General features: G+C 43.4%; 1 protein-coding gene across 1 annotated transcript in view; it reads right to left on the bottom strand.

The window, feature by feature from the left end:
* The window catches only part of SLC28A3 (solute carrier family 28 member 3), a 64,897-nt gene that overhangs the window by 26,245 nt on the left and 14,773 nt on the right, over positions 1-23,879 (bottom strand). The window contains exons 2-5 of the mRNA XM_003911868.4: positions 11,648-11,746; positions 7,910-7,995; positions 3,728-3,819; positions 779-968 (exon numbers count right to left, since the gene is read on the bottom strand). Coding sequence (XP_003911917.3) covers positions 779-968; positions 3,728-3,819; positions 7,910-7,995; positions 11,648-11,746 — 467 coding nt within the window. The remainder of the gene's footprint in view (positions 1-778; positions 969-3,727; positions 3,820-7,909; positions 7,996-11,647; positions 11,747-23,879) is intronic.

Raw genomic sequence — 23,879 nt, 5'->3', positions numbered from 1 at the left:
CTTCTCAATAAATAAATAAATAAATAAATAATAAATAGATATAAAGATTTGTGTTCATCATAATAATTAAAATAGCAAATATTTTGTAGGCAAAATAAATGGTCAACCATACAGGAACTATAATCAAATTCAAGATTGAATATGTTCTACGATCCTCATTTTGTAAATAAATTGTAAAGAGAATAGGTATAACTCGTAAAAGAAAAAATGTTGGTAAAAATGAAAGCTCTTTAAAGACACGTCATCAGCAATCTCCATCAGTTTGTACTTATAACCCAATTCTTTATTTACAGGTACTGAGATTAGATGGCATTTGTGATGTTCCCTATCTAGTGCCAGGACAGACATTACTGATTGATCATGGTGCCCTTCCACTGACAGGTCGGAGGGAGAGCGAAGCCATCCTGTTATGACAAAACTTTCACTCTTTTCTATTTTTCTAACTACTTCCTAATATGTAGGCACAGAGATGTCTCTCCCTAGTATAGCACATGGAATGTAATATGCTCATCATCTTTTGGACAACATTTTATCATTTAATACACTTGACATTAAGGCAGTGTGTGAGGACATTTGCACACGTTTCAAATGAGCCATTGCCTCATCTAGGCTTTGATTTCCTGTTTGTAAACTGAAGACATTGTAACGGATTACTCCCTAGGGTGTTTCTAGCTTCCATATCCCATAAACGAGGAAGTAATTTCAGAACAAATTTTTGAAAATGGTGTTGGAAAAGACTATCTTTCTTAACTGAAGTAAGGGAACCGATTGCATTTACCACTTCAGCCAGAACCAATGGCCGTTTAGAAGCCTTCTGCCAGGAGACAGCATCTCATAAATTCGCTGTTCGTATTTGGCCATCAGGTGATCCCAGACAACAAAGAAGATGGCAGCCACGGTGATCACAAAGAGAGGAAGGGCTCTGTGAAAGTTCAGCACACAGGCCGCAATCACCATAACCAGATAACCTGTCCAGGAAGCAAAAACAGACATTGAACATCACTAACTACTGGGACACGCCTCCAGCCTCCAGCCTTCATTTGGCTCAGGTGAGGGGAAGTTTAATCAAGATATCATTGAATGCAGGAGTGCTCTTGATATGGCTACTGGCTTCTTTGATGGGGGCTTTTGATATTTTTCAAAGCAAGTCTGGAAAATTATCGCCATGAATGCTAGGAGGACAGGGTGCTGGGTCTTTTTATTATTCTTACAGGACCTTCTGAGTTCTTGAATCTTGATGCTCGATCATTGGGCCTCTAGGTACTGGCCATTTTTATCCCTGGCATTCAGTCTCAGCAGGTGAGCTACTATCAGAGAAAGGCTGAGTGTTGAAGCGACCACTGGCAAAGAGGTACTGATTCTTGTGGTTTGCAGTTCAGATTCGGTCTAAACTGGAGTGAAGGCACAGACCTACCAACAACAGACTACTTCTCTAAGTGACACAGAGTCTCCAAGGAAAAGAGGTAGGGGCAATTACCAAGGTGGCTGCTTTCGAAGAGCAGATTCTGGGATAAGAGTAAGGTTTCCTATTCCTAAAGGTCTGCAGAGGTGGTCTGCAGGTTAAATCTGGCCTGCTACTTGTTTTTGCAGGTGGCAAGTACATTTGTATTTGTGTGTTTTGAGAAACAAAAATAAAGTCCTAGCTCACCCAACCAACTGAACTGACCCTTTAACCAGAATTCCTTCCTAAGGAGTAAGCAGAAACCAGCTCTGGAAAACAAGAAACGGAAGACTCATTTCTCTATCGCCTTTAGTGAATCATCTGAGGTGGTAACCAAACTCCTCCTTCCTCTTAGAGTTTTTGTTTGTTTGTTTGATATATGGAGTTTTGCTCTTGTTGGACAGGATGGGGTGCAATGGTACGATCTCGGCTCACTTCAACCTCCGCCTCCCAGGTTCAAGCGATTCTCCTACCTCAGCCTCCCAAGTAGCTGGGATTGCAGGTATGTGCTACCACGCCCGGCTAATTTTGTATTTTTAGTAGAGTTGGAGTTTCACCATGTTGGTCAGGCTGGTCTTGAACTCCTGACCTCAGGTGATCCACCCGCCTCAGCCTCCAAAAGTGCTGGGATTATAGACGTGAGCCACCGTGCCCGGCCTCTTTAGAATTTTGATGTGACAGCTCACCAGTTTCACAAGGCATTTCTTCCTGATAAGAGACTGCTGACCATGGAGTGGTTCTGGCCAGTCTTGGAGGATGCACAGTGAGGGTTTCTGTGTCCTTTGCTTTACCTTTTGACTTCACAGGGCTGATAACTCCACCCTCAGGTCATGGTAACACTGCTATTTTTGATACACATGCTCCATAAAGAGGCATAGATCTCAATTGTGCATGTGCATGTGTCTCCTTTCATAAATATTCATGACTCCCCCTATAGCTTATTGAATATTTATGCTTAGCCAATCCTTTCAGCATAAATTCCTGTCTTATTCTTCCCTCCCTCAAAGTACTTGTTTCTGGCTTCTGTTGGAGACTACACTTCCCAGCCTGTCAGAATGGCCACCTTGCAGGCTGCAACCCTTTATGAGAAACAGAACTTTACTTTCCAAATGTTTGACCCTCATGATTGATTCTTCAGTTGACAGTCTGTATGTGTGTTCTAGAAATAAAGTTGTGTTGGAATACAGCCATGTCTGTCTACTTACATATTGTTTATGGTTGCTTTGTTACTACATGGTGGAATGGCATGGTTTTGACCTTACGTATGAAATACTGAAAAGCCTAAAATATTATCTGGCCCAGTATTCAGAAAGCTCACCAACCCTACTGTTTCCTATTCCAACTGTCTGAGCACCGCAAAACCACTGACCTTGGCGGTGCAGCAGCCTTGGATTGATGTCTGCAGGCTTGGATGTGGGTGCTTATGTTTTATAGACAGGAGTGTTCTTTAAAATGGGCCAAGTTCAGTGTGCTGAGCTTCAAGAAAAAAAATAACAATACAACAAGACAAAAACAAAAACAAAAACAAACCAAAACAAAAAACAAAGTGAGCCAAGGAGTTCTTTGTTTTGGAGGGATTAAAAAACAGGAGACATTTTTGTCCTGCCTTCAGGCAAGCGGAATGGGCTAGATGGCCCTAGGCTACTCATGTTGTATTCATATAAAGAATTAATCACTTGTGTTTTCTGGATTTGTGTGAACCAATGCACCCCTCAAATCCACATGACAGTAACAAAGGCTATAAGAATGAGGAGAGTAACTGACTCCGAAAATTAGCTTCCCGGCCGGGCACAGTGGCTCACACCTATAATCCCAGCACTTTGGGAGACTGAGGTGGGCAGATCATGAGGTCAGGAGTTCGAGACCAGCCTTGCCAACACAGTGAAACCCTGTCTGTACTAAAAATACAAAAATTAGCCAGGCATGGTGGCAGGTGCCTGTAATTCCAGCTACTTGGGAGGCTGAGGCAGGAGAATCACTTGAACCTAGGAGGCAGAGGTTGCAGTGAGCCGAGATTGTGTCACTGGTCTCCAGCCTGGGTAACAGAGCTAGGCTCCATCTCAAAAAAAGAAAGGAAGGAAGAAAGAAAGAAAAAAGCTTCTGGCCTCATAAATGGGGTAGGGAAACCATTTGCAAAGGCTTCACCTATAAAGGGCTTCTTGATTTACTTCTCTGCCTCCCTGGATGATTCAGTAAAGGTTTAATCTCTTTCCACCTAAAGTTAATATTTGTGGGAACCCCTGCAAAAAAAAGACTGTGGTATCTCTATCCCTCTTTGTTATTTACCTGCTAATAAAATGCCCCAGATGATGTGCCGAAGAGTGGTTTTGTGTTTCCTACAGAAACCACATACTGTGTCATATCTCCTTTCCAAACACCTGCAACACAAAAGCAAAAAGGCAGGGAGAAGTAAATACCAAAAACATGAAATACATTGTATGCTGAGGCTAGATTAGGCTTTGTAAACCAAGAAAGCAAACAAACACATGTGTGAGGCATATGTCTTACAAAATAGAAAGGGGAAACTCATTTCATTTTAGACTAGAGTCAGCCATGATCGTGACCATTCATTGATCACCATCACTGAATAAGTGTGCCAACCCCTGAGGGATTAGAGAGGTGCAGACAACATGCTCCTGGGAACAGAGCAGGGGAGATGGATAACTAACCAAAGCTGAAATAGTCACAGGAAGAGAGTGTTTCTGGCACACTACGAGATCCTCTGTTAGCTTCTAACCAATGGTTATTACGTATTTGTTGTTAGAAAATAAAAAGCCAAGGAACTCTGTCATCCCTCTTGGTTTGGCAAAATCTGAACAAGTTGGTGGTGCTCTGTCCCCCATCACCATCCCCATTAGTCCAAGACTGATGGGCTTCATGGGGTGTGCTTAAAATGCAAAGTAGGATTTCCTGGATGTTAGGGCTATTAACCAATGGGTTGTCACAGCTTTCTCAGAAAGCTCTGGAGGTGTTGGACTGTCTTTATTTCCATCCAGGGCTTTGTTATGGGGTGGGTGGGTAGTGTGTGAGCAATGTGTAGGTTGTCTTCGGAGGAGGATCGTGTCCAGCAGTTCCCCAGGAGTGAGCTGGGAGGCCAGGGTGATAGTCACATGGCTCTCTTCTCCTTATCTGGGGATCGTCTTGTTCCCATGTAGATGCCTCGTTCTTTGGAGGCCTCTCCTTCTCCCACTTGAGTCTGGATGGAAGGAACTTCTTGCATATTTCCCCATTGTCCCCTCCAGGTCACAGGACAGCACTTCTAAAAATGACCATTTCTCATCCCATATAGATGATTTCCAAACTCCAGGACCTCAAAGGACGTGGCCCCGAGCTGGGAGACTTGCATTCCCCTTGGTCAGTGCCTTCACTTTCCTGCCTTCCAACAGTCTCACCTGCACCTCCAGGTGAGCCACCTCCCAAGCTTTGGGGCACAGCTCAAGCTTGTGGCTTCTAAAAAGTCTTCTTGCATCTCCTCGGACAGGTACATGCCTCTGAACTTTATTCTTACTGTCTTCTTTGATTGTGTTTATTTCAGGTAGCAGGAAATATTGGTTATTTGGTTAATAACCAGTCATTTGGTTATCTAGGCCGAATAATTTCCAACCCATTAACCCTAGTGAAACCTGAGTGCCTCTGACCACACAAGAGAATTTCTCAGTCCCTCAGGGCCAGAGACCCTGGAGAACAGATGCCTGTGAGCCATACAGCACCATGAGTAGAACCTTGGATATTAAGGATGTTCAGCAGACACGTATTGGTTGATAGATGAATGAAATGGGAGTAAATATTGCTTATCTGAAACGTATTTTATGGCTCTGAGTTGGAGATCCATTCGTGGATTATAAAGTCCACATAGTAACCACTATTAAAATAGAAGGAAGCCAGGTATGGTGGCCTGTAATCCCAGCACTTCGAGAGGACAAAGTAGAAGGATTATTTGAGCCCAGGAGTTTAAGACCAGCCTGGGAAACACAGTGAGACCTTGTCTCTACAAAAAAAAAAAAAAAAAAATAGCTTGGTGTGATGGCACAAACCTGTGGTCCCAGCTGCGTGGGAAAATCACTTGAGCCTGAGAGGTCAAGGCTGCAGTGAGCTGTGATTGAGGTCAGGAGTTTGAGACCAGCCTGGCCAACATGGTGAAACCCCATCTCTACTAAAACTACAAAAATTAGCTGGGTGTGGTGGCACATGCCTCTAATCCCAGCTACTCGGGAGGCTGACGCAGGAGAATCTCTTGAACCTGGGAGGCAGAGGTTGCAGTGAGTCAAAATTGCGCCATTGGATTCCAGCCGGGAGTCAGAGCGAGAATCCATCACAAAAAAAGAAAAAGAAAAAAAAAAAAAGACAAGAAAGAATAAAAGTATCAAAAGTATCATAGTGTATCATTCATACATAAGAATGATAGGTATCACTTCATGAAACGTTCATCATTATGTATGTGTGTGAATATGTGTACTGAGAATTAGAAACAGTGCTCTAGAAAATATTGGGTGAATAAAAGTGTAGTGAAGACATTTTTCATGGTCTGATTTAGGAAAGGCTAATGATGTATTATTCTCAGTTGAATATATGTTAAAAAGCAGCAGCAGAGGGTGACATTTAATAGGATACATTCACATACTGCAGGTTGACTCTATCAGGTTCTTTAATTGCAGGGAATGTGTGTAGTCCATTACGGCAATCTGACTTCTGCATAAAGCAGAGTACCCGCAAGTAGACACTTTGGTCATTTGGTTATCTAGGCTGAGTAATTCCCAACCTCCTGACGGCTATTTCAGTCTCATTGACATTAGTGAAACCTGAGTACCTCTGACGACCCAAGAGAATTTCTCAGTACCTCCGGGTCAGAGACTCATAAAGTAAAATGAAGGATAAAACTTTGCTATGTTTCTGATATGGTAAATATTTGGGATGATGTATATGTGACAAGAGCTGCCAACCCTAATTCTGGCCAACTCCAGAGGTATCGTCTGATACATAAAAACAGAGTTCCTCCCATAGTCCCAGCTACTTGTGAGGCGGAGGTGGGAGGATCACCTGAGCCCAGGAGGTCGAGGCTGCAGTGAGCTTCACAGATCTCACGACAGGGTCTTGCTCTGTTGCCCAGGCTGGACAGAATAGATTTAAATTAAAATATATTTCTGGCCAGGCATAGTGGCTCACACCTGTAATCCCAGCACTTTGGGAGGCTGAGGCAAGCAGACCACCTGAGGTCAGGAGTTCAAGACCAGCCTGGCCAACATGGTGAAACCCTGTCTCTACTAAAAATGCAAAAATTAGGTGGGCATGATGGTGCATGCCTGTAATCCCAGCTACTCAGGAGGCTGAGGCAGGGAGGTGGAGGTTTCATTCAGCCGAGATGGTGCCACTGTGCTCCAGCCTGGGCAACAGAGCGAGACTCCGCCTCAAAAAAAAAAAAAAAATTAAAATCTATTTCTAGATTTAAAATTAGCACCACTGAACTCCAGCCTGTGCAACAGAGTGAACCCCTGCCTCTAAAAAAAAAGAAGAAAAATTTCCTCAGAGACATAGGAATGCAAATCAAATTTAGGAATAGAGAAGATGGACAAATACTGTAGTGTTATGACAGAGTAGCAGACAATCCTGGACTAGGAATCAGAAGCTGAAATTGTGACCTAGCTCTCTTCGTCTCCTAGCTCACTTGGGGAAGTCAGTTCTCTGAGGTTCATTTTTCTGGTCCAAAAAATAAAGATACTAATCTTGTGTCTCCTACCTTACGGAGTTGGTTGTAAGAACTTGGAATACTTTGAGGCTATTACAAGGTAAGAGTAACAGTTTGCTGGGATTTAAAGTGGATTGGGTTTTGAGCAATCAATTGCTATTGATTGACATTGAGAAGATGAATTAACTGCATTCGTATGGACTGGAGCAATTAGTTGGTGATTTACACTTTTAATTAGAAGACTGTCCTGGGTGAATTTAAATCTGCATATTGGGTTCCCAGAACATCAGCAGTTTGAATTGGCCACATTGATCATCTTAGAGCTTCATTAATTTTTCTGGAAAGGATGTCGGGTAGGGAGGGTAGATGGATGAGTGGTGACAATCTCTAATAAATTACAATAAATGTTAAAATTCAAATGGGAGGTCCGGCGCTGTGGCTCATGCTTGTAATCCCAACACTTTGGGAGGTCGAGGTGGGTGATCATTTGAGGTCAGGAGTTCGAGACCAGACTGGCCAACATGGTGAAACCCCGCCTCTACTAAAAATACAAAAATTAGCCAGGCATGGTGGCATGCGCCTGTAGTCCCAGCTACTCCGGAGGCTGAAACAGGAGAATCACTTGAACTTGGGAGGCGGAGGTTGCAATGAGCCTAGAATGAGTCACTGCACTCCAGCCTGGGCAACAAAGTAAGACTCTGTCTGGGGAAAAAAAAAAAAAAAATCAAAGTAATAAAACCAAATGGGAGGTAGGCTTGGTTATTTCCCTGTTTTAAAGACTGTACCCTTTTTGTTGCACCTCCTCTTCATCATCCTCCATGTCTTCTTTGTTTCTTGGAGAATCCTGCTCAACTGTGCCCTGTTCTTCATCCTGGAAATCAAACATTGGAGCAGAGATGGAATAATGAGCGTCCTGGGCATAATGGACCCTGGTTTCATTGCTCAGAACTCGGGCAAAGAACTTTCAATAGGTTCTTTTAAATTATTATGCAAGAAGATGGCTCCTATTATCTACTGCACAGACATTTTTTTTTCCCCGCTTATAATCTCACACAAAAAAAGGCAGGATCACATTGAACTCTTCCTTTCCTTCCAAATGAGCGGTTGGTATTTTCTCCTTTTCTTAAGGGAACAGGCTCATATTTGTGCTTTTCACTCCTGTCTCTCCTGTAATCATTCAGCCCCAGCTCTGTTTTCAGCCAAGTGCTAAATGAAGTTAATACCAGGAGATGCATGAATCTCCCCTAGTACTCTGCCAGCCCCGGTTTCCAAACGACTGAGACCAAAGCTGGATTTATTTCCCCGGCAGCCCAGGGCTTGGTCTGCGAATATGAACACTAGCTTGGCACCTTCAAGAGCCGATAAACCTCCCCTTGGGCACAAGGATCCTTTTATCAGTTGGGCGAACGAGGACTATTTCCCTTAGTCAGCTAGCCCTTGCTCTAATTAATTGAGTGTAGGATATCTCTGGTCCATTTTTTCAGGGACCCAATCTTTCTAGGTACAGTTTGAGCTCTCAAATATCCATGACCCATCCTATTTCCAGGATGGCAGAGGATTTCCTACCTGTCTTCAGTCTCCAAGAATGTCTCAAATAATAAGCCTGGCTCTTGTAACCAATGGTACAGAAGCTGGTGGGGGAGGAAATAGATGGAGGTGGAGCAGTTTGAGTGTGCTCTAAGAAGTATAATGTCAAATCTCAGCACTTGTCTTCTGTCATATCCAATGTGGCCTTTGATTCTCTTTAACAGAAATCATAGAAATAAATCATTAGTGTGTGTCTGAGCTGAAAGGATTCTCAAAAATCCTGTAATTCCACGAGGCCAAACTCCATTTTTCTCCTGATTCAGATTACCTTCATTTTCTGGGCTGGACCCCAGGAACTAGGAAAGTGCGAGGATAATTTTAAGAGAGACCAGCTGAGTCCAAGCTGCAGCTTCTTTGGAGGGGCTGGGGTTGAGTCTTATTCATTTATTTCTGTCTAATTCCCAGCTTAGCCAATAGTCAATGTTTGGTAAATATTTGATTGAAATGATCCATCATTATTATTGTCTTGTGGTGAAAGTACCCCAAATTACCTCCTATCTATGGTATGTCTAGCATTACTACTGTTGTCCTTTATTTTTCTGTCTTTACTCATATTTTAAAATCAACAACTACAAATCTCCCTTGGCTCCCACAATCATGGGACAACTGCCCCCTCTTTCCTTGCACAGTCAGGCCACTGGAGAGAGTGGCGTTTACTCTTTGGAGGTCACTTCCTCACCCCCTGCCCACTTCTCCACCCACTGTGATTGTGCTTCTGCTGAATGTGTCCTGCCAATGTCACCCAAGGCCCATTGCTATCAAATCCAGTAGCTACTCCTCAGCCTTCACATCCCCGTTTATAACTGTAAAATATCTAAATTTTTGTTTTTATGAAAAAATATTTTAAATATATTTTTAAAAGAGCAGTTTCAAGTTCATAGCAACATGGAGCTGAAAGTATACAGATTTTTCATGTATTGTCTACCCACCCTCATCTTCCCTACTATCAAATGAACCCGGAGAAGTACGTTTGTTACAACTGAGGAGCCTCCATGGACACATCATCATCACCCAAAGTCTGCAGTGAGACTCCCTTGGTCTTGTACATTCTATGGATTTGGACACATGTATGATGACATGTATCCACCATTGCAGTATCAGGCATACTAGTTTCACGGCCCTAAAAATCTTCTTATAGCCGGGGGCGGTGGCTCATGCCTGTAATCCCAACACTTTGGGAGCCCGAGGCGGGTGGATCATGAGGTCAGGAGATCAAGACCATCCTGGCCAACATGGTAAAACTCCGTCTCTACTGAAAATACCAAAAAAATTAGCCGGGCGTGGTAGCGGGTGCCTGTATCCCAGCTACGCCGGAGGCTGAGGCAGGAGAATTGCCTGAACCTGGGAGGTGGAGACTACAGTGAGCCGAGATGGTGCCACTGTACTCCAGCCTGGGTGAAAGAGTGAGACTCTGTCTCAAAAAACAAAAAAAGCCCACACTTCTTATTTGTCCCCACCTCCCCCGATGCCTTGAAAGCGCTATTTACTGTCTCCATAGTTTTGCATTTTCCAGAATGTTGTACGGTTGGGATCGCACAATATGTAGCCAGTTTAGATTGGTTTCTTTCACCCAGTAATGTACATTTAAGGTTACTTCGTGTCTTTCCATGGCTTGATAGTTCATTTCTTTTTAGTGCTGAAAAACGCTGCATGTCTGGATGTACCACGTTTATTTATTCATTCACCTACTGAAGGACATTTAGGTTGCTTCCAAGTGTTGGCAATTACAAATAAAGCTGCTCTCAACATCCATGTGTGGGTTTTTATGCGAACATAAGTATTGTTTTATTTTTTTGTTTGCTGAAGAATACTTAGTGGAGTGAACATTTTTTTTACAATTAAGCAAAATAGACAGTTACCAAACACTGTACTATGCATGGTGTGATTCCAATACAGATGACATATGCATGTGGGCGTATGTTTGCATTAAAAAAGGCTGTGTTCCAAAATGTTAGGCACTGACTTTTTTCTTGAATTATGAGCCTTTTTTGGTCTTCCAGATTTTGCTACAATAAGTTTTCCAAATTGTCTGCTTTTTAAAAAGTGATTATTTTACCACGAGAAAACTCCTCACAAAATGACACACTAGTGGGCACCCTGAGTTCCTTTTTTTTTTTTTTTTTGAGAGTCTCCCTCTGTCGCCCAGGCTGGAGTGCAGTGGTGTGATCTTGGCTCACTGCAACCTCCACCTACCTGGTTCAAGCGATTCTCCTGCCTCAGGCTCCCAAGTAGCTGGGATTACAGGCACACGCCGCCATGCCCAGCTACTTTTTGTATTTTTAGTAGATATGAGGTTTCACCATGCTGGCCAGGCTGGTCTCGAACTCCTGACCTCAAGTGATCCACCCTCCTCAGCCTCCCAAAGTGCTGGGATTATAGGCATGAGCCACTGTGCCCGGCCCTGAATTACTTTTTAAGGGATGACCTGTGTGGGTAATCTGTTCACCTTTTTTGCAATAGGAAGCCATCTTTAAATAAACTCCTGTCCAGAATTCCATATGTAAGTGAAATTAAGCAAGAGTCCCTCGGACTGGTATAAAGCTACTAAGGAATGCTAGGGCATGATGGACACAGATTTAGAACCATAGAGAGCGTTCCTCTTGTTTCTGTCGTTTACCTTAAAGCTCAGGTGCTTTTGTCTAAGCCAATGTCTTTTTCCTTGAAATGGAGCTTGGAACTCCTAATAGTGAAGCGTCAGTGAAAACCTGCATATGCTTCCCATCAGGGAACTCTGAGGACAGGTGGATAGAAACAAAATCTCTTTGTTTGGGCATGTGTGTTTTCTTTACGACTGTGCCCCACACACTTTAATTACCACTTAATCTGTTCCTCTGCATGCCAGCGGGGCGCCATGCTTTCTGTGCCCACTGTTCTCAGGTGCCTGTTGCGTAGCGGTTGCCATGGCACCAGAGTCACGCACCACAGTCTTGCTGTACCTGTTTGGTGTCTGTGTGCTCCCTGCTTTGCACAGCTCTGCTCCTCACTGAGTTCTTGTTTCCTGATGTGTTCTCGTTCTCAAGAAAGTTTTCTTCATTCTAAGAAAAAAGTACAGATTGAAAAAATAAAAAGTTACAGCCAAAAAACAGATGTTCTTTCATGAATAATACCTAGAAGAATTTGGAGGATGAGACAAGCAAAGAATAGGTGTTCAGGTGAAGCATCTGATTCAACGAACAGCTGATAAATCCTGGGCTTGTAAAGAAACAGATGATGGGCTGGGCACAGTGGTTTGTGCTTGTAATCCCAGCACCATGGGAGGCTGAAGTGGGAGGGGAGACCAGCCTGGGCAAAATCTCACTAAAAATATAAAAATTAGCTGGGCATGGTGTTGTGCACCTGTAATGCCAGCTACTTGGGAGGCTGAGGTGGGAGAATCGCTTGAGCCTCGGAGGTAGAGGTTGCAGTGAGCGGAGATCATGCCACTGCATTCCAGCTTGGGCGACAGAGCAAGACTCCACTTGAAAAAAAAAAAGAAAGAAAGTAAAGAAACAGATGACTTTTGCTTTGTTTTGTTCTGATACAAAGGTAGTCCGGTGGAAGAGAGGAATGAGGACAATTGCCCTTATGTAGGCCAGATAACTTTCCAATAGGCAGAGCTGGGACTGGGGGCAGGTTTCCACTCTTCTTTCTATCACATCACACTGATTTTCACCTTATAAAATGAAATAAAACGTGGTAAACCATAGGCTGGATAACCTTATTCTTAGACGTTTGATTTATGAAATGTTGAAACGGGTTTTATTTGGTTTAAAGCAATCTCTGGGAGTAATGATCACAAGAAAAATGCCCTTTTTGGTGTGTGTGAGGCTGTCTTGATTTTACTTTAAGGAACTGAATGAGATTTGCTCTCGTAGGGCTGTCGGGACCCCTCAGCTGCTGTTTCCAGAAGTGACAGACACTGGACCTGTCTCCTGTCTCTTTTATCTTTTTGGGGTATCTAATATTTCTCCCATCTCATTTCAACTTGCCCTTTTCCAGAGTGAGGTAATGGATAAATGGTGTCAGGAAATGCCTTCTGTTAGCCCAAGTGCTATGACTGCGTCTTCAAAGACCAGGTGCATGACTTTGATTTTAACTTATATCTCTGACTGGCCCCAGGAATCCAGCAAATATTGCAATTCCGAGTTGTATTACATTTTCCACTTACACAAACACAAGAATGAATAAACATGAAAAAAAGACAAAACCTTACAGCACAAGATTCATGCATCAAAGTATTGTGCCATACTTCCTCTTTTGTTACAATTGCTTATATTCTACAGTTCTTTGCATATAGCAGACACTAACAATTTTTTGAATTAATGACCTACAGTGATTTTAATGTTGCATTAGCACAGGAGTGTAGCACCCCTGGGTTCTTGGTATAAAAATACGGCATGGGCTGAGCATCGTGGCTCACGCCTGTAATCCCAGAACTTTGGGAGGCCAAGGCAGGCAGATCACGAGGTCAGGAGATTGAGACCATCCTGGCTAACATGGTGAAACCCCATCTCTACTAAAAATACAAAAATTAGCTGGGCATGGTGGCATGTGCTTGTAATCCCAACTACTTGGGAAGCTGAGGCAGGAGAATTGCTTGAACCCGGGAGGTAGAGATTGCAGTGAGCTGAGATCGCACCACTCTGCACTCCAGCCTGGGCGACAGAGCGAGACTCAGTCTCAAAACAAACAAACAAACAAACAAACAAACAAAAAAGCATGAAAGGAAAAAATATACATAGTATGGGAAGATGACAGAATGTTGCCAGTTGCTGTAGTTGGCTGACAGGTACCTAGAGAATCATTTTATTATTCTCCTACTTTGGTGGATGCTAAAATTTTCCTTAATAATAAGTTAAAAATAAAACCAAGCATAAGTTGGTGGAGTAACAGGACACAGGTCACTGAGGGGCTAGTCCTTAGGGTCCCTACTGAGCAGGTCACACCCTCTCAAGCCTCAACTCCCTTATTCATACAACACAGTTTGGATTTGGAGTTCTTGTGGATCCTTCCGGAATCCTGACATTTTCCGAGATTCAGCTTCTTGACGTTGATTCCTCCTGCCCCCTGGTGGCAGGATCTGAAAATTACTGGTGGAATACAGGGATGGATCCTTCGTTTTTAAAGTTAATGAAAGTGGAAGGTGTGTGTGTGTTGAGGGATAGAGTGGGCACTTCTTTAAGTGGCAACAAGGGCACCTGTGGTTTTGTTTTTCACTGTGTAATAGTCTTATTTTTGCCGCCAGCAGAGTATACGCCTTGGCCTTTTAGTATTTTCTGGAAGAACAATGTCCCCCACTTGAGGATTCCCAACAGAATTAATGGGGTTATTGTGGATATTGACTGGTACCTGGAAAATGACCATTAAGACAACTGTCTTTCTACTTCTTTTCAAATTAGAGTCATGGGGCTGTGATATGGGGCCCCAGATAATGTCTTAGCCCATTGTTTCTTTCCATTTATTTAGCAACTCACATTACTAAATACCTTTGCACACTTAACATCCTACAACCACAACTGCGTTCTCATGGTAAAATCTGTCCCTCTGTTGAATGTGTAAGAAAGGTGAGGGAATTGTGTTGTGAGTATGTCTAGGCCGTTTACAGCTTATCACGTTTAATTTCTCTAGTTAACTTCAGTTGTTAGGTGTGCTAAACGATGAGGGTCCTGATTGAGCCCCCTTTGAAGGGACAGCCTAGTAACCAGGAGTCCATTGTGCCTGGGGTTTGTTTCCCACCATCTCTTTGATCTTGCACTTTCTATGTGGCTATTACAGGGAGCCACAGATGGACAGAGGCATTTTCATTGTCTTCCTTTCATTCACTTTCTAAACCTATGATAACTTCTAGAACACTGGAGATTTCTAAAATTACTCCCCTTTCTATTTGTGGCATCCCTTTTCAAAGAATGTTAGTTGACACATGGTCACCTAGGCAAAAGGCTACATTTCCAAGCTTCCCTTGCAACTAGGTTCTGACAATGAAATGAAAGTAGAAAGGGTGCCCTGTGGGGGGCAGCTCGGGGAATGTTCTGCCAGGGATGGCTGGCAGGTGCACTTGGTCCTTTTTGTCCTTTCCTCTGTCTTGCTGCCCAGTGTGAGGCTGATTCCAACTGAACCATGGATACAAGGCCCACATCCTCATGATGTCAAGGTGCTGAGTTGGGAGGAACGTGGGTCCCTGGAAGCCTTGAGCAGGAGGCTCACCGCAGCTCTGTACCACCCACCTCATCTTTAGTGGGATGAAACTAACGTTTCCCTTGTTACTTTTGGTTTCTGCTTTTATTTTGCACCAAATGATACAGTATTTAGCAGATAGGAGACCCTGTGTAAAACTCTTATCTGGGCCTGGTGGCTCACACCTGTAATCCCAGCACTTTGGGATGCCGAGGCAGGCGGATCATGAGGTCAGGAGTTCAAGACCAGCCTGGCCAATATGGTGACAGCTTGTCTGTACTAAAAATGCAAGAATTAGCCAGGCGTGGTGGTGCACGCCTGTAGTCCCAGCTTGGGAGGCTGAGGCAGAAGAATCGTTTGAACTGGGGAGGCGGAGGTTACAGTGAGCCAAGATCTTGCCACTGCACTCCAGCCTGGGTGACAGAGTGAGACTCCGTCTCAAAACAACAACAACAACAACAACAAAAACTCCAAGAAGCCTGTGAGGTGGGTACCATGATCCACATTTTCGCAGACGAGGAAACTGAGGCAAAGATAAGTAAATCACTTTACTTGGGTTGTATAGCCAGAAATGGCTGGGGTAGGATCTCAACCCAGACTGTCCCTCCCCAGATCATCTTGTGCCTATAGACGGGTGATTCTTTGGGCCTGGCGAAGATCAAAAGACATAGTAGTCTGCCTAGGAATTAAATTCCTTTTGGAAATTAGGATTGGAAAGCCTGATTTGACCTCCAAATATTAAAAGGCAAAGGTAGAAATTATAGAAATGTTGAATTAGAGAAGCTTGTGGCCACTTTTAGCTACACCTAGGCTCTGTGGTCATTTCTCAAGCCACAGTAGTGGCCCTCCTGCCCTGTACGCTGGTTTTAAGTGGAAGATATCCTTTGAGTAACATGGGTGGGGACTCCTGCCTCTGTGGACACATCTTGTCATCATGGCTGGTTTCACGTTCTTCAGCCTCTCCCCTGCACTGTGTATAATCACACAGCCTGGCTTCCATTTCTCAGTTCTTGTGGCAGGGGATTTTCTGCTGCAGAGGCACCACCATTGTGCTGGGAGAGCCTTTCTTCACTACAGAATTTGCTCTGGCCTGGTTGCTCTGACCGCATGAGTGGTCTTGCGCTCACTCAGTGGTCTTGCTTCTTGTGGGAATGGAGGTAGGACCTACCTAACAAAGTTGGGTGGCTCCGTCTAGTGGCACACATAGTAAGTACTCGTTGCCTATTAAGTTAATTTCATGGTTTAGTTTGCTTCTCGCTTGTTCTGGGGCGTTTACAGTCATGTTGTCCTCTGTATTTGAACTTAGACTTATCAAAATCAACATCTGTTTGGTGAATCTGATCTCTCAAAATTGTTTGGGGTCATCCCCCACCTCAACTCTTTTTTTACTCTTACCGTCTACCAATATCAAATGTTTTAAGTCCCTTTCTCTAAATGTTATTCTTTGACTGCATGGATTTTGCCTAGGAATGACTGCATTTTCAAAGATTGTATTTTAGAAGTCTTTGATCTTTATCTATTGGTCTTGACTCACTTGGTTCATGTAACTTTCTGGCTCAAGTCTTGGGTGTGCATAATCCTTAGTGTGAGTTAATGGGCACTAGCTAGACCATTCCCCAGAGATGTTCTTGTTTCACCTGCCTGCCTGTGTGGGTTTAGAGGCCAGGTAAGGAGCAGCAGTACCTGTGGCAAGAGACACACGTGGGCAGCCTGGGGCTCACTGTTACCTCTTAATGCTGAGGGATCTTTGGATTGGGTGCAAGAAGTCAAGTCTCTGTATGTTGCTGTGAGTGGCTGTAACACTAGCAACGTCTATGGCTTCAGAACACTGTTAACATTCTCCCCTTGGGAACTTTGTGAGCCAGGAGGCAGAGGAAACCCCTATGTATGGGAATGTCAGGGAAAGGGGAGAGAGAGCGCCGTACTCGAAGGAGAAAACTTACCGGAAGATGTATAATAAGAGTTTTAAGAAAGTTTAAACATGCGAGTACTCATAGAATATGGTTTCCAGGCTGGGCGCAGTGACTCACCCCTGTAATCCCAGCACTTTGGGAGGCTGAGGAGGGTGGATCACCTGAGGTCAGGAGTTCGAGACCAGCCTGACCAATATGATGAAACCCTGTCTCTACTAAAAATACAAAAACTAGCCGGGCATGGTGGCAGGCGCCTATAATCCCACTTACTCGGGAGGCTGAGACAGGAGAATCTCTTGAACCCAGGAGGCAGAGGTAGCAGTGAGCTGAGATTGTGCCATTGCACTCCAGCCTGGGCAACAAAAGTGAAACTCCATTTCAGAAAAAAAAAAAAAAAAAAAAAAGAAGAAGAAAAAAGAATATGGTTTCCATGAGTTTTCTTGAAGCAATTGCTAGAGGAAGAAGCCATACAAATGATAAATGGAGAAATTATGACAAAAAGAGGGTTAGTACATTTTGAATCTATTTCATAATAAAATCTAAGACGATTCCGGGGATTATGATTCTGGAGCAAATTATAAACATTATATCCTCTGCCAATGTAGAAAAAATCATTAGAAGGCTACTTGAAGGGGAAGGAAAAGAAAAGGTAGGAGGTAGGATAAGCAGGCCAATTTCCTACTTCAGGTCACGCTGGACCCTCTTCCCTACTGCGACAGTTTATTACTCACTGAAATCCGTCTTCGCCACTTTAACGAGTGTTCAGCTTTATTTATCTATGACATTAACCATATCAAGAATAAGACCAAAAGGCCTGAGTTAAATTGTTCCAAATGCATTGATGTATATTTTTATTTCTTCCTTAAATACAGTGTCTCCAGAGCTGGGGGCTAGTGAAAAGTCATCATGAACTGGGCGCGGGTGACTCACACCTGTAATCCCAGCACTTTGGGGGGCTGAGGCAGGTGGATCACTTGGACTCGGGAGTTTGAGACCAGCTTGGGCAACATGGTGAAGCCTTGTCGCTCTATTTTTTAAAATAAAAATATAAAAATTATTTTGTAAAAGGTCACAAATGCAGAATTGTCCACTCCAAGACACCATTACCCTTGCGGCTGCTGGGTGATCTTTCGCTCTTATTGTTGCTTTGATATTTGTGTTGATCGTTTGTTTGTTAATGTGTGACTATTTCAAACTGGCTCTAGTTTCCCGTTACTGTTCCTTGCCTTTTACTGACTTAGGCTGATTTGTTTGAGCAGAGAAAGACACTGCCATAAGAACTTCCTATGCATTTGGGAGGGAGACCAGAGAAGTCTAAAGTCACCCGTGGAGAAGCTGGTCCTGAGAGCAATGTGACCACGCCTTCACTCATGACTCTGCCAGCCACGGTGCTGTGCTTCCCATGCATGATATGACTTAATCCCTGACCCCCTTGAACGCTAATATTTGTACCTTTATTAGTTTTTTATTACCCTGCAGCCAATAATTCATAGATAAGTATCCTTTCTCCATCTTCTAGCTGTACTTTTTACTTATGTTTACTCTTGAACTCATTCCAGCCTGGCTTGCACTTTTTTGAGACAGTCTTGCTCTGTTGCCCAGGCTGGAGTGCAGTGGCATGATCTTGGCTCACTGCAACCTCAACCTCCCGGGTCAAGCGATTCTCATGCCTCAGTCTCCTGAGTAGCTGGGACTACAGGCACACGCCACCACATCCTGCTCATTTTTTTATTTTTATTTTTAGTAGATACAGGATTCTGCCATGTTGGTCAGGCTGGTCTCGAACCCCTGGCCTCAAATAATCCACCTGCCTTGGCCTCCCAAAGTGCTGGGATTATAGGCATGAGCCACCATGCCTGGTCTGGCCTGCACATTTACTACTCCATGGAAATCGCCCTTGCCAAAGACAATGATGCCCACATCCCTAAATTCAGTTTTCATCATGCACCATAGATAACTTCCTCTTTAAAATGATCTGTCCCTGACTTTCGTGATATGACACTTTACTAGTTTTCTCCTTCCACTTAAAGTGTTCCTCCTCCCTTTCCTGTGCTGTATCAGCCTTTTATACTTAACTCTGAATGTTACATGTGCTTCCCTGGGGCTCTGTCCGACAAATATTTATTGTGCACTTACTATGGGACAGACACTGCTTTGGGTGTGGGGGATTGCATACTGGTCCCTATTCTCAGGGAGTTTCGAAGAAAAGCTGTCGGCTGGGCGTGGTGGCTTACACCTGTAATCCTAGCACTTTAGGAGGCCAAGGAGGGTGGAACACTTGAGGTCAGGAGTTTGAGACCAGCCTGGCCAACATGGCGAAACCCCGTCTTTACTCGAAATACAAAAATTAGCCAGGCGTGCTGGCTCACGCCTGTAATCCCAGCGACTAGGGAGGCTGAGGAAGGAGAATCGCTCGAACCCAGGAGGCAGAGGTTGCAGTGAGCTGATATCATGCCACTGCACTTCAGCCTGGGCGACAAGAGCAAGACTCCACCTCAAAAGAAAAAAAAAAAGAAAGAAAGAAAGGAAGAAAGAAAGAAAAGCTTTCAACCATGAGTTACACAATTGATTACTTAATTATAGTTGTGATAAAAGACTACTAAAAAGTTGAAGTTGCTACTTCTAGGAATTAATTGGAACGAAGTCCACTGTGTTTGAAGTTCTAAAGATGTGACCTATTAAGTCACGGTGAACTAGAAATCTTCTCACCAGCACAACACCTTCCAGTAGATGAGAAAGAAGATGAACAAGGATATAATCTCGTTGAATCTATCAGTTGAAACCAAGATTGTTCTTACTCTCATTTGCTTCTTTGATTTGTTTTTAATAGGCAAACTCCTAGTCTGTCTGAAGGGATCAACATTCAGACTGCAAGTTGATTATAGATTGTTTTTTGTTTATAAAAATGCTTTCACCAGGGGCACACTAGACCAACAGTGGGAAGTCTTTTTCCTTTAGGGTTCCTGATCCTCAAAATATGTGAGATTAAGAAACATTATACACTTCTGGGCGTGGTGGCTCACGCCTATAATCCCAGCACTTTGGGAGGCCGAGTCACGAGTTCAGGAGTTCGAGACCAGCCTGGCAAACATGGTGAAACCCCATTTCTACTAAAAACACAAAAATTAACCGGGTGTGGTGGCGAGGGCCTGTAATCACAGCTACTCAGGAGGCTGAGGCAGGAGAATCGCTTGAACCCAAGAGGTGGAAGTTGCAGTGAGTTGAGATTGCGCCACTGCACCCCAGCCTAGGAGACAGTGCGAGACTGTCTGAACAACAACAACGACAACAACAAAAAGAAAAATTATATACTACATATTATTTACAGCACAGAAAAAGATATGAAGAGGATAACAACACCTGTCTGTGAAGCAATTTGGTTAGAGTGGTCATGAAATGATTGACTTCTAAATTCAAGAGCAGGAAATATGGCTTCAGCTCTTTATTAAATTATATTGTTAGAATAAGATAGAATAAGAAGAAAAAGAGAGGGAGAGATACAGGTAGTGTCAAGAGACATCGGACTTCATTAATGATACCATCATCTTGGAATATCTTGAATAGTCCCTAAGCTAATTCAAAGACATGTTTTGCTTCTGCTATCATTGGTTTATGCAGCACGTATCACAACTTGGGATGTTCCTTCATGTTCAGTGAAATCGAACTCAAGTCTACATTTGGAAAAAAGTTACTTTTTGGTGATTTCTAAAATCACCTTGACCATCAAGCTCTTCTTTCCAAAGAGTGCTAAGTAAATAAATGTAAATTACTCAAATCAGAAACACAGAGAATGAGGCCCAGCGCAGTGGCTGATTGATGCCTGTAATCCCAGCAATTTGGAAGGCTGAGGTGGGAGGATCATTTGAGGTCAGGAGTTCCAGACCAGCCTGGCCACCATGGAGAAACCCTGCTTTTATTAAAAATACAAAAATTAGCCCAGTGTGGTGGTGCACGCTTGTAATCCCAGTACTTGGGAGACATGAGAATTGCTTGAGCCCAGGAGGGGGACATGGCAGTGAGCCAAGATTGTCCACTGCACTCCAGCCTGGGCAACAGAGCAAGACTCTGTCTCAAGGAAAAAAAAAAAAAAAAAAGGAAAAAAAAACCCGAATGAATTCACAGTATATAAAACATTTAAGAAATGCATTTGACTAAATAGGAAACAGATCAGAATGACTCAAGATGCTAGAAAAATAACTTTAGAAAGTCCTTTGATGAGACACGACAAGGAGAGCCAAGCTCTCCTGGGCTGGCAGGGACCTAAGGAATTTGAGGGTTTTTTTGTTTGTTTTTGTTTTTGAATTTATTTAATTATTTATTTTTAATTTTACTGACATGATGACAACTCAGAGCAGCATGTTGGCAACTTCCACAGGCCTCACATAAATGAATTGCAGTATTTGCTATAGGAAAAGGCAGATTTTACATCTAGGTTTCAAGATATGGTTTGGCCTGTACCAGCATCCGCAACTAAATGGTTGATTAATAGCTGATATTTGAACATTTGCTAGGCACCAGTATATTACCTTAATTTCCCAGCAATTATATGATGTGGAGTATTAGTATACCTATTTTTAGATGAGCAAACAGGTATAGAGAAATAGATGAGTTGCCTAAATGGTGGGCCTGGAAAATCCAGGCAGACTGACTGAAGCCTCTTCACCTGAAGAACCTATGTTTTGTCATTTTTATGATTCAGTACATGAATTTTTTTTTTTTTTTTTGAGTGCAGTGGCCTGATCTCAGCTTACCACAACCTCCAACTCCTGGGTTCAAGCAATTCTTCTGCCTCAGCCTCCCTAGTAGCTGGGACTACAGGCATGTGCCACTGTGTCCAGCTAATTTTTGTATTTTTAGTAGCGATGGGGTTTCATCATGTTGGCCAGGCTTGTCTCAAACTCCTGACCTTGTGATCCCCCCGCTTCGGCCTCCCAAAGTGCTGGGATTACAGTTGTGAGCCACTGTGCCCAGCCCCAGTGCTTGATTTTTAACATCCCTCATCTATCACCCTCCCTTGACCTTCCCCACTGACATCCCCCGCCCCTCCAAATCTGGCTTTTTTTAGAAGCTCATCACTTTCCTCCCTCTCCCATGTCCTCCTTAATGACAGGCCATTGATCTCTCGCCAAGGTCTAGGCCATGTACAGTACAGTCAGTACTAGAAGCATTACAAGCTACCTCTCCTACCCACTCCTGTGCTTTCTCAATCCTTCCTCCCCTACTTCTTTCTTCCTCTTCTTTGACCTAAAGGACCTCATGCTTTGCAGGGGAACAAGGAAGTGATGATATGGGCCAACAGGAAGCCTAACATTTGCTGGCTCCTAAACATGTCACTGTGAGAACCTTTGTCTCTCTATCCCCTCCTTGCTGGAGCCAGCACATCATGTAAATAGACCTGTGCTCGCCACTTGTTTTATCTGTATGGGTCAGATCCTTGATTAAGCAATTTTTCTTTCAAACCTCCCTGGCTGCACAAATCAGGCCAGTACTCTCTAACCAACTTCCTCCTTGCAAATGTTTCTGAACTAATGGAGTCTGGTAGATATGAAAATCAGGTTCAGTAAATTAAATTAGAAAAATAAAAAAGCTTTTTGCTGGGTGCGGTGACCCATACCTGTAATCCCAGCATTTTGGGAGGCCAAGGTGGGTGGATTGCTTGCGCTTAGGAGTTCAAGACCAGCCTGGGTAATGCGGTGAGACCCTGTCTCTACTAAAAATACAAAAATTAGCCAGACATGGTGGCATGCACCTGTAGTCCCAGCTACTCAGGAGGCTGAGGTGGGAGGATTGCTTGAGCTCCAGAGGCGGAGGTTGCAGTGAGCTGAGATCACACCACGGCACTCCACCTCCAGCCTAGGTGACACAGTGAGACCCTGTCTTCAAACAAACAAACAAACAAACAAACAGCAGTCTTAAAAGCTAGTGAAACTGTAAAGTGATGTGATTGAAAGGCAGGGATACTGACAGGACCCATCACTAGTGACTACTAGGACCCATCACTCAGTGACTGTGCAGCTTCATAGGTTGTGCTGTTCGGAACCTTTGGTATTCTGTCAGAGTTGAGCAGGTCAGGAGAGTAAGGCAACTGGATCATTAAATAAGCAGATTTGCCTGTCTTGGCCCCTTTTGGACTATAGCTGACCTCTCCCATGGTGTAAAGCAACCTTGCCTCACATTAATGGCTTGCTTTAGGGCCATGTTTTATGGAGGAATGTTTACCATCACTTTACTTACAACCCCTTATGAGGTTGCTGGCTAGTTTATTCTGGAATGTTCCTGAGTCCACATAATTTACAAATTTAGTTTTAAGCTTATCATTGGTTTTGGATTTGAGGGACCAAGATTTTGCAATCAATGAGGATCCCTGAGGTAAATCAGGAGAACTGGTGTCTATTCCTTTTTGCCTTTCTTTACTACTCTTTCTGTCTCCCAGCTCATGCCTCTCCTACCTTTTATTTTATTTTATTTTAAATGGAGTCCTAACTTGGAATCCTACTTTCCCATTCTGGGCCTTGATTTCTCCACATAATGTAGCATGAAAAAAAAAATAGTGTTTGACATGGTAGCTTGGGGAATTATATCTTTTGCGCCCCACCTAGTATTTTCCTTCCATCTAGCACAGAGCAGTTGCTCAATATACTTTGTTGAATGAATGAATGAAATAATAAAAGCGTACAAAATAAATGTTCATTTGGAATATTTGGAAAATGGAGTGACTTCCTGACCGTCAAAGCAGGTGAGGTCACCTTTTGCCATGAATGGGACTTTTCACAGACTGTGCTGTGCTGGTTTGCCATTGTTTAATTAATTTTAACCAAACTAGCTTTCTGTTTCCAGCTCCTAGAGTAATGCCTGGCACAAGGTCAGAGCTCAATAAATTTTTTGTTGAATCAATAATTGCCGTAATTTATGTCAAAGAGTTTTGGCTTTCAGAGAAAATGTAAACAAAAACAAAGTTTTGAAGCAGGATATTAGAAGGAAGATTGAGAAGTCTTCAGGTGCATTTCCTGGCTTCCTGACTCACCTATTCCTGGTAATCATCCCCTTCATTACTGAAAACTGACCGGTGACTCCTTAGGCAGGTGACTCAGCATTTTGCTAA

The sequence above is a fragment of the Papio anubis genome, chromosome 13, assembly GCF_008728515.1.
Source record: "Papio anubis isolate 15944 chromosome 13, Panubis1.0, whole genome shotgun sequence".
NCBI lineage: Eukaryota > Metazoa > Chordata > Mammalia > Primates > Cercopithecidae > Papio > Papio anubis.
The sequence above is the reverse complement of the archived record's forward strand: the minus strand, read 5'-3'. Positions and strand labels throughout refer to the sequence as shown.